The following is an 11,177-nucleotide window of genomic DNA, read 5'->3' as shown; positions in this document are numbered from 1 at the left end:
TGTCACACATCAGAATGGTTTCATGCAGGCCATGGGATTATCACTGAGCACTTTTTGTACTATAATACTTGCATGTTTGAATCCACTGTACTGCCCAGTCACCGATGGGTACTTGCTGCGCACTGCTGTCACGACGCAGCTGGGCAGAACGCGCCTCTTCCCTTTCCCCAAGCGTCCCCACGTGAGCAGTGCAAACTGCATGAATGCAGCATGCCGTAGCGCTCTAAAAACAAAAAGGTGTCGTTATACACAAGTTATATTCACTCTTGAAATTAAAGCCGCCTGATTTCTGGTGCCATGGCTTAGCTTGCCTGTTCCTGCTGTCCCGATCGCCAGCTGGGGGCAGCCGCCTCCTGCGCTGTTTCAGCGCCACTTCTAGAACTGCGCGGTCCAAGCATACCGCCTTGAACTTCCGCGTCAGTGTGACGCACTGGTGCCGCCTTAGCCTGCGCCGAATTTCCGGGATTTCCCGGCAGCAGAGGCATTCAATTGCTTCCCCCATAGGGATGCAGTGGTTGCAGGCACACCTGACAAGGAAGAAGCGTTTTGTGATAAGTTGAAACACATTAACTTTTTCGTAAACTGACGAGTGGCGTAGGTTGGCGCATATCTCGTGGAAAGATAGGGGCCTGCCATGCTCATCTAGATATCACGAACCGAGCACACTAAATATTCAAACATATCATTCGTACATAAAAATTATTGAGCAAATCCGCAAGCTCATCCCTCGAACATGAGTAGATTTTAACAGCCTCGATCGATCGAGAAAATAGCCGCATGTGCGCGAGATCTTCACAAAGAACTTCAAAGCAGATACAGAAAACTTGGCTGGGTAATAACAACACAAGCGAAAAAAAATAATAAACGTATCGCTTACGCGCAGGTTTCTTTTTTCCACCTACACAAGCAAAAGTGGCCGGCTAGCACGGTCAGCGGTGTGCGCGGCTTTGTGTATATCGTGTCCCGTCGCGAGGGCAATCGTCAGCACAAACGTGGAAATAAACACCGCTGAATGTCTTCGTATACAAGCATTAAAGAGCTGCGGTAATACTGAAATATCGAAAACGCTTATATTAACTGCTATTCAATAATACAGCCACATTAGGCGCTGGCGCAACCTCACTGAGCACGCCGGTGTTGTGAACCTGGCCTCGAAGCAACGCTTGCTCGCCAGCGCTTGTATAGTCGATCTTTCTGATATCACATCACGAAAACGCAGCACATGACTCTATTTTTAACTACAAAATGAGTGTTACATCGTATCACTTACCACAGCAGATTTCTTAGTCGTGCGCTCGTGGGCACTTCAGGGGTAGCCGAGCCGTCCGTGCCGCCGGGATTCATGGGCGGCTTTCGCGAAGCCATGGGCTCAAACAAGTATGGAGCTGCCCCCAGCTCCTCATTCCTCAATAAAAAAGGGTTGTGAGAATCTTCCATGTCTTTTTGGCCTGGATGTAAACGTGTTCGCACGGCACTTGTACACCGAGCGGCCGGCGCGCCGCTGACTATTCCGATGATGACGTCACCGACCGCCCGCCAATGGCGAAAGGCTGCTCGAGCTCAGTTCGTGCCCTCGGGCGGGGGTCGTTTATTTTGGCGAAAACAAGCCCTTTGCGTTCACTTACGCATCAAATAAACACGTTTTTTGAATTCAGCGTGGTGAAAACCATAAAGTACTGCGCTTAACTAATTTTTTTCGAAAAGTGCTTCACCAGCCCTTTAATACACCACCCCTCCCCTAACGAGCCCCTTGACCTACCAATCCTTGAAGCGGAAGTGAGGACAGTCCTAGATGACCTCGAATCTAGTCAGCTCCCGGTTGTAGCCGGTTTGCTAATAAAATGTTCCGTAATTTAGATGATCCTTCAGTAGAATATTTTACCGATTGGTATAATGCTTACAGGGAAGCAGGCCCCCTCCCTACCCCCGAGTTTACTCACGCCGAAGTCACTCTCATTCCTAAACTAGGGAAACCCCTTTCCGTCAATCCGTTCGGCCTATATGGCTAACTTCCCGCTTAGGGAAACTGATGGGGCGAATAGTACTTGCCCGGCTCAATAACTATATTGAGGACAATTACTTTCCCCACACACATATTGATTCCGCGCAGGCCTTGCAGTTAATGACGTACGCCTACATCTGTACACTGATCTCCTCTAACAACCCTCTTAACACGACTATTCGGCCACCTTGACCCTAGACTTAAAAAAAACATTTGATCAGGCAACTCATCAAGCCATACTTCGAGGCCTTGCCCGCATAGCTTGTGGTGAACGTACATACAACTACGTAGAGGCATTCCTCTCAAATCGCATACACGCTACAAATTCAGCGACCTCCAATCCCCCAACTACCAACTCCCGTCCATCGGCACTCCACAAGGTTCAGTCCTCTTCTCATCCTCTTTAATCTCGCTGTCTCCCCCCCCCCCCCCCTCCACCAATGCTGGATAATATCCCTCGGCTAAGCTATAGTATTTACGCTGGTGATATCACCTTTTGGGTAACTGGGGGCAGCGCAGATGATATAGAAGCAACACTTTGAGCAGGAGTCTCACCGTACAACAGGCAGCCCAGGAAGCTGGTTTAACGTGCTCGTCACCAAAATCCGAACTCATCATGCTGTAAATACATTTCACCACCCCTAAAACGGCACCCAATGTGCATGTATCTCTGGACAATGTCCCTAAACCAACTGTGAATTGCATAAAAATACTCGGCATAGTCATCCAATCCAATCACCGAAACACATCGGTCCTACACACCTGTTCTTCCCATGTAACGCAGATTATAGGCCTCCTGAAGCGAGTAACTGCTAAAGGCCACAGCCCGAAGGAGAAGGACCGCTGCCTAGTCATCCAGGCATTTCTACTGAGCCACATTATCTAAACCCTCCCACAACTGTCCTTCTCTACCACTTACCGTAATTACCCGATTCTAACGCACCCCCGATTCTAACGCGCACCCGATTTTCCTGAAAAAAAAAACGAAAAAACTTGAACCTCCGATTGCAACGCGCACGAAACTTTGTGAGCCAGAAAAACGAATGCGAGAGAAACGGGCGATTTATTTCGCGAAGTATTCTCACTCATCTCACTCCTCGTCGCTCTCCGCTGACCACAACAGCTCGTCCTTGGTGCCGTCAAGCGCGTTCGCGATGCCACACTTCTGAACGAACGTTCAACCATGGTCGATGGGATCGTGGCCCACGCCTCGCACGCCCATCCTGCGAGCTTCTCCAGAGGCGCACGCTTCAGCCGACCGCTCGTTTTGAACGCGTGAGAGCCGCTGCTGCCATTGCTGTTATCAAGCGCGCAAGTGGAACGATTTCACGATTTGTGTCAACGCCGATGGAAAAGCCTAGGCATCTGTGCTTCGTGCGTCCGAAAAATTGTTGCTAAAAGCTTTGGCGTCATCTTGAGATGGCGGTGGCGATGGGTGGGACGAAATTTCCGCTGTTTCGGCGTTTCAGTTTTGTATCCGATTCTAACGCGCATGTGATTTTTCGACCTATTTTTCAGGAAAAAAAGTGCGCGTTAGAATCGGGTAATTACGGTAGTTCACCAAAGTAGACGGGCTCATCTGTAAGGCCCACAGGGCTGCCGTCGGCTTACCTCCTCACGCATCCACAGCCAAACTAAGGGCCACCGGCACCTGCAAAACCCTGGTTGAATTAATTGAAGCGCATCGCACAGGCCAGACACATCACCTGTCTAAACGAACAGTAGGCGAACTCTTATACTTAAGGAAGCACAAATACATACTCCTTTTACATCAACACCGTGGTTCTTTCTCCACCCGATTACAGACATTGCATAACAATCCGCCCACTCAGCCGTAATATGAGCCCTACTGATCATACTATATATACTGCCCGAAAAGCTGCTCGGTCGCATGCCCTTGTCGTCCCTTTTTCCCCCTCGTCAAACACCTTCTACGTAGGCGCTGCAGCACACAGGCACAAACCGGCCTTCACGGTCGTCGTCTGCTCGCCGACTACTACTCTCCTTACATCCCTCACAACTGCCACCACAACCCCACATGTTGCGTAAGAGGCGGCCATGGCTCTGGCTCTCACACACCGGCCTTCCCCTGATCAAATGTCATCCGATCCAAAGACGGCCATCAAAAATTTTGCCAGCGGCCCCATCTCCACACTACCTTACAAAATTTTTCTACAAAATTAATCCCCCTAGCGTCCTACCGAACTCCTTTCATTACCGGAACACACGGGACTAGACGGCGCGGAGTGGGCTCGTAAGACTGCACGAGCACTCGTCACCCTTGCGCCTGACGAGACCACTTGGTCAAAGAGGTTACTCCGCTAGGGACTCCCTCACTACTTATCTGGGCGTTACTGACAACTACCGCCACTCCCGCAACACGGTACCCCCAACCCCACCAATCCCTAACCTCCTAGGAATGACCGTGGCGCTTCCTAAAACGTAAGCGCTTCGAAACCGAGCCTTCCATCGAATTTACCCAGCTTGACCTGGTGCAAAGGGCCCGTGCAGCCAGCCGCAGCCAGGGGATCCCGGACTAGGGATCCCCACCACCGGGCAGGCGCCCTAACTGCACCTGTTGTTGTCAATAAAGATTTCATTCATTCATTCACTCATCCGCCTACCCCTCTACCCTTACGAGCACCGACAAATGGGCAAGTTGGTATGGAGACATATTGACTAGAGAGAGAGAGAAGAGAAAATCGAACGGAAAGGCCGAGAGGTTATCCAGGCGTAGAGCCCAGATTGCTACTCGGCACTGGGGAAGGGGTGTTGAGGGGATGAAAAAGAGGGCAGGCGAAAAAGAGGTGTAAGAGCGGTGCCACTCACACTCTTTAGTGCCTTTGTGGGCACTATATAGTCTTTCTGCTAAGCCCGCGTCCTTCATGAAACGAAAAGGGCTTTTGCGTTTCTGCTTTTTGCCTTCTGCGAAGTTGACTGTAGGGGTAGATGTCCTAGAATAGTCTTTACTTTGAAAGGTTGATTGTCCAAACGGCTGAGCTCGGCGGCCAAAAGGCGTCTTTCCGATGAATACTGGGGGCAACAACAAAGCACATGTTCGATTGTCTCTTCAACCTGACTAAAAGCGCAGAAAAACGCAGGATAAAAGGAGGAACTGCACAGGACACTATACCTATACTACACTATTCCGCTCCAGTTGGCCCGCACTGTGGCGCTAAATCCACCGTGCAACACCAGACGTGTGCCTGTATCTCCGACCCCTCTCCTCCCCCCCCCCCCCACAAAAAAAAAACAAAACAAAAAAACAAAACAAAAAAAACCTCCCCTGACCATTGGACGGAAGCCCTGGGCCGCTCGGACGAAAACTCCCAGCGCCAACTAGTCGCCCCGGTACAAGCGGTGGTGCAAATAAAATTTTTACCTCTTCTTGCTATTGCCACCTGTCCTATTATCTGATAGACGACAGACTAGGGAACCTGTCGCAGCGAATGGGCATGCCATTTTTCTTTGTGTTTTATTTCTGATGCAGGTACTAACAAACAAGTACCAACCAAAGGGAATTGAGCGCGTGCTGGGCGTTTCGGCTTTAGGTGTTTGTGCCAGTGCCAGTTTTGGTGGGAGAGGATGGGCTTTCTGAACGTCGTTTGTGGGCGCTTTTAGGGGCGAAGTCCCTGAGGAGCTCGGGGTGTCGGCGTCTCCCGTCGTCGTAGTTTCATGTCGTCATGGTACTAAAACACCAGGACACTCGTTTTCCAACGCCTCGCGCTATAACGTAACGCGTACTAACACCGGGACACTCGTTCTCGAACGCCTCGCGCTAGAACGCTTCGTGTTTGAAAGACACGTGGCTTTTACAGCAAAGCTGTATACCTCGACCCCCCAACGGTTTCATTTCACCGACTCGTCCAACTCGCAGTTGTTCTTAGTTTCATCTCTGCGGGCAAAAACGTCAAGGCACCAAGAATGCACTTATACACTGCATGCTTCGCGCCTCCCCATGTTCATATTTGGGGTGATGGCCAGGGATATTTTTTTTTGTCGATGCAGGCTGCAGGCATGATTTTCACGACCTAGCCAAGTAACGCGTCCGCGGTAATAACGCCCCATTTGCAAATCATCCATAGGCCCCAAGCTGTTCTGACACATTATCTACAGCAATGCTTAACACCGCAAATGAAATGGAAGGCGCTAGTGGCTTGCAACTTCCGCAGAGAGCCATTGTCCCTGTATACATTTACGTGCTTGCACCTCTAAGGAATCTTGGGAATGTCATTGATATTGTCACGAAGACAAGGACATGCAGTTGTCTTGAATGAGAAACACGTTTATTGGAGCGAACTTGTGCTCCCATAACAACTCAAAAGAATACAGAGGCGGCGAAGCAGCGGTCAACAAAGTGACTTGCGTCGGCGAGCGTCGCAGAATCGAATGCCCCGGCGTCCGCACTGCAGGCTTTTAGATGCATAGCATCTTATAGCGGCGGCCTGTCACTCGTCGTCGGTGCGCGCCGTCCGTCCGCACCCGCCAGCTGTGCGATAACGTGCGCTCGTACTCTCCTCTCCCCTCCTCCTCTCCACGCCGTCTGTGCGCTGTCGAGCTCCTCCCTCCGCGGCTCCACCCCCACCAGCTGTGATAAGCGCGCATGCGCGCGCCCTCTCTCATCCTCCTCTCCACTCCAGCTGCTAGCGCGCGCTCGCACCTCCTCTCCCCTCCTCCTCTTCGCGTCGTCTTCGGGTTGGCGCGCTTCTCCCTCCGGGTGCGTGCTCTCTTAGTCGCTCTCTTAGGCGCTCTCTTAGGCGCACTCTTAGTCTCATACATTCAAAGTACTCGAGCAATGTGTGATGATGATGGTAACCATTCGCAATTTAAAACGGAATAACAACGTAACAACACCCAACAACGTAATACCGTAATTAACAACGCAATTAACGCCGGTATAGCAACAAAGATGCTCTGCATCCTCACGATCCCCCTCGGGGAGGTGCGGGTAATTTTTTTATCTTTCGGCGCGCGTGGTTCTCGAAACGTCGATTCACATCGAGAACATAGTAGATCCAAGAAGATTATTCTGGGCTGTTCACGTTAGATCGGAATGCTCTCCCTATCACAACAGATAACACATGCGGCACAGAAAGAAAGAATGGAACACGCGCTTCCCTTGGCGCAGAGATAACACAGACCGGCGCAGCCGGGCGGTAAAAGCAAAACACAAATAAACAAACCCAATGTATGGTTCGCGGCAATATAGCGCACTTTAATTTTCAGCAAGGGTAAGAAGGAATGGGGGGACAAGATTGGAAGAACAGTTTATCTCGTTGATTTTCTCTGGAAACAAATTCTTTGTCCGATTGTGAAGTTCTTGTGCAGGAATATAAGAGTAAGAAAGAGCACCTATACTTCTCGCACTACCATGAAAGAGACAATGGTAACCCAGGACAAGACGTGCGTAATGTGTCGAAGACGTTTCGCAGACAACATCGTGCACATTTCGCCCTTAAAAGAACAAAAGTACATATGGGCGGGCTATCATCAAGTGAATATAGCGTTCCGCGTGATGAGTGGCTGTCGTTCTGGTGGTTTATTTTTAGTTTAGACGGCATCGAAGGCTACTAGGCTACTGTCTAATGCGCAAGACCATCTGGTTGGTCTCCTGTCGTCTGATGCGCAATGCAAAACGCTTTGCAAGTGATCAGTCGATCAAGAGCCGTGACCAATAACTTTTTTGCTGTTGTTTGCTCCGAAACAGCAACTGTGAACAACAAAAGCAACAACACAATCTCGACAATTCTTTGTGGCATACTGCGCATGTTGTTTTTAGATAGAACCGTATTGGAAGAACAGTGCAGGAAAACCACGCCTTCAACCTCATCATGCCCCAAATTTGGAAACAAAAGCTCAGTGCTCGGTCGCTGAAACCGTTCAGTGGGAATGATAACGGGCGTTCTCTGCAAGCACGAACAAAACGGAAACGGGGACACCGCCGCATTCCATCGATTGATGCACAAGGCGCTCAATACAAGTTCCTTCCGGTAATCTGGCGTCGCTTGAGAGAAGCGTTCCCTCTGAGTCATTTAAAAGATCATCACGATGGTAAAATTTCCTTTCGCCCCATTCAAATGCGAGCAGTGTCAGAACCATATAACTTATAAAGATTCCATCGTGCTTGCAAAATAAACGTTAACCACACTCTGAAACAAAAACGGGCATTGCTACTTGTACTGTGATCAGTGTCTGTGACGATTCATGAGCGTGCATTTTCTTTGTTTCCACACAAAATAACTTTTGAAACTCTCAGTGCACTAATATCCCACGACTTATTATCGCACGCGAGTGGAATATGCTTGCCGCACTAATTAAAATAAAAGTGAACTCAAAGAAAGTAATATATGTAATAAAACGGGGCAACAGAATCACGTAGAAATTGAACCGTATATGCTAGTGAAGTTCGCAAAAGGCTTCTTGATCTTCAGGCACGGGGTTTCATGCGCAATGACGACCAAACCAAAGCTGGAAGGGAAGTTTCCGACGTCGGAGACTTTATTTTGCACATCGTTCAAACTAAAAGTGTTGAATATGTACGTAGCATCTTGGAGCGATGACGAGTTCCTTAATGTTCATCATCGGTGCAAGCATTATCAAATTGTTTGTGCTTGCTTGGCTGCAAGCTACACACCGGAATTTAATGTTTCAGTTAAACCTGTATATTACGAAGTTGACAAAAACTCGCAATTTTTTGTTAGATCTAGGTTTTTGTTACATGCAGTTTTCGAGTTAAGGCTCGTGGCAATGAAAGAGAAACGAAACCAAAATGCTACACATTAGTGATGGTGAGGTCAACCTAAAGAATTAATTTCACAGTGAAAAATTGCGTGATTTGCAGTTCTACTACTTTCCCAGAAACGTAGTCACTACACGGAACTCCAAAGAATCACGGTAACGTTCCCCCGTATTCCCAAACGCAACTTAAGTACCACTTATGCCTTTTGAGACTTTCCGGTGCCTTAACTCGTTTTAAAAAAGCCATGAAGACGAAGCACAAGCTTGGTTCATTCAAAAGATTGCCTCGTTAGAATCATACTGACACCAGTTTTAGCGTAAACTTGGCTGAAATAAGCTGTATAATTAGGAAAAAGGGGAAAGGCCATGCGACCCACTCGCTCATTTCCCGCAACAGAACCTATGATGTCATCATACCAGCCAGCTCTGCGATTGGCGGAGGCCGGCAAAAGCAAACGCAAATTTGGCAGACCTTATAAGCTTGCTGAACGGGCTATTCGCTCTTAAATTTAGGCCATGTTCTTTTTAAAGCAGTAAGAATGGTGGGACCGACAGTGGAAGTTACGAAAGCGTCCGGAAAAAGAAGTACCGATGCGTACTGCTGTAGGTACTGCGCGCACTATGTTTGGTTTAGCTACACAGGACTGCAGGGCTTTGGGGTAGTTTTAGACGACACCCCGATTGACGCAAGCAACGGTGTATTACGTGACCATATTTGTCGAGCGGGCACTTTGTTTCACAAAATGATTATTTTCTCTCTAAACAAAAACAAGCCAGGTTCAAATACGGTCAAAAACAAACCAGAGGCAGAAAACGGCTTGCCACGGTATGGTGGCGCCATGTAGGTTCACTAACGGTAAACAAGGCTTACCGTTAAAGGAGCATAATTGAGCATAATACCGTTAAATGAACATAATACTAACTTAAAGGAGAATAATACCGTTAAATGAGCATAAATCTGCAGCTAAAGCAGCACAATTTGCGGGTCGGCGGCTGTCTTGTGGGTGCGCCTGGCGGGCGACGTCCTGCTGGCGGGTCGCTTCGGCAAAGGTGCGACTACTTCGGTCCTGATTTGTGGCGGGCATGGCAGACGGTTGCGTTGCGACGTGCTCAGCTGCAAAGGCAATGACGCCCGTTGACGTTGTTGCTTTTGCGGCGCGTAATGCAAGTTTTCTTACACAGGTTACCGGCTACCCTGCCCGATCGAGGCGCCAACTGTCGGCGCTCATTAGCGACATGATACACTACTTCGCTTCCCGTCTCCTTGACGGCAGCACCATCAGCGTCAATGATATGTTTTCTGTCGTTTCTCTTGTGTTCGTTGTATTAGAGTCATTTCCGTGACGGTAGTGACGACAGTGAAATCTTGGTGCATCCGGGCATAAAACACTTTCGTGTTAAAAACAATGCCTCATCAGGGTAGCGAATTCGTTACATCAAAGTTAACAGTCGCAACGCCTTCATTACGTACAGGTCGCAAACACATGGGTTTCAATAGGACTGGCAATGGAGAACTGGAAAACTTTCTTTAAATCCAGGAATTCGCTACATGTAGGTTCGTTACGCCCAGGTTTAACTGTATTCTCTATCCTTTGATGTCTCTGTGTTCGCAGCCGTGTATGAATGGTTGTCGCGCTGTGCCAGACAGTCTTTCACACGACATCGCCGGATCGCTTCAGCTGCCTCCCTGCGCTTTGTCTTCGCCTAAGCTAGCTCCCTCTTGCTAACGCGAAAGCACTACTTGGTTACGTCGGCTGAATTACACACCCAGCTGGCGCCCGCAAAAGCCGCGCCCGAAAAGCACGTGATTTGTGTCATCTTTGCGACGTCGGAGCCAACACCTGCCGAATGAATTCTCGGGAAACGTTGTTCGGTAAGAATCGCACCTATAGAGTTTCATATTAATATACTAAAGGAAAATCTTGCGCCACTGTCTAGGGGAGCCGCGATTCAGGGAGCGTTCTGTCATGTAGCGGGCAGGCACGTTCCACTTTTTTCAGTTTCAGTTTATTGTTTCAGTTGAAATGGTACAGCGCATAGACAACTCTAGGAGGTCCCATAGTCATAGACTGGGGAGGGACCTCCTACCAACTAGTAAAAAGGAAAAGTACACATAATGCGGTTAACTTTTACTTGGCATGGCTCATGAACAGGCTGAAAAGTTGCCTCTGGCTGCAAAAAGGCAGCAATATTAGTTTAGAAGCTTCGTTTTGTCATAAAAGTGAAGCGTCAAAAAGGGTTATTTGTCAAAGATTATTTAGGAGCTCAATGGAACATGAACAAGAAAAAAGATGTTATCCTTTTTTGTTGATTTTGGCTTCGATATAAGAAAGAAGCCTTGTGGCTAGCCAAGCCAAGTAGGCGAGAAACGTCTGTAGCTTCAATGGCGGCGCCTGCGACGGCCCGCGATTGCAGCGCCGGATTTCTTTCTGGTACA

The 11,177-nt window shown here is 48.8% G+C and overlaps 1 protein-coding gene across 1 annotated transcript; it reads right to left on the bottom strand.

Moving 5' to 3' along the window:
* Positions 1–9: 9 nt before the first annotated feature.
* On the bottom strand, positions 10–1,717 carry LOC144174156 (P2X purinoceptor 7-like). Its single transcript, XM_077702653.1, has 3 exons — positions 1,271–1,717; positions 312–527; positions 10–223 (listed from the first exon to the last, which is right to left on the bottom strand). The coding sequence occupies exons 1-3, from the start codon at positions 1,435–1,437 to the stop codon at positions 10–12; spliced, it is 597 nt and encodes a 198-aa protein (XP_077558779.1). The 5' UTR covers positions 1,438–1,717.
* Between the last annotated feature and the right edge of the window lie 9,460 nt (positions 1,718–11,177).

The sequence above is a fragment of the Haemaphysalis longicornis genome, unplaced genomic scaffold, assembly GCF_048455015.1.
Source record: "Haemaphysalis longicornis isolate Haplotype H1 unplaced genomic scaffold, Haemaphysalis longicornis Haplotype H1 scaffold_3, whole genome shotgun sequence".
NCBI lineage: Eukaryota > Metazoa > Arthropoda > Arachnida > Ixodida > Ixodidae > Haemaphysalis > Haemaphysalis longicornis.
The sequence above is the reverse complement of the archived record's forward strand: the minus strand, read 5'-3'. Positions and strand labels throughout refer to the sequence as shown.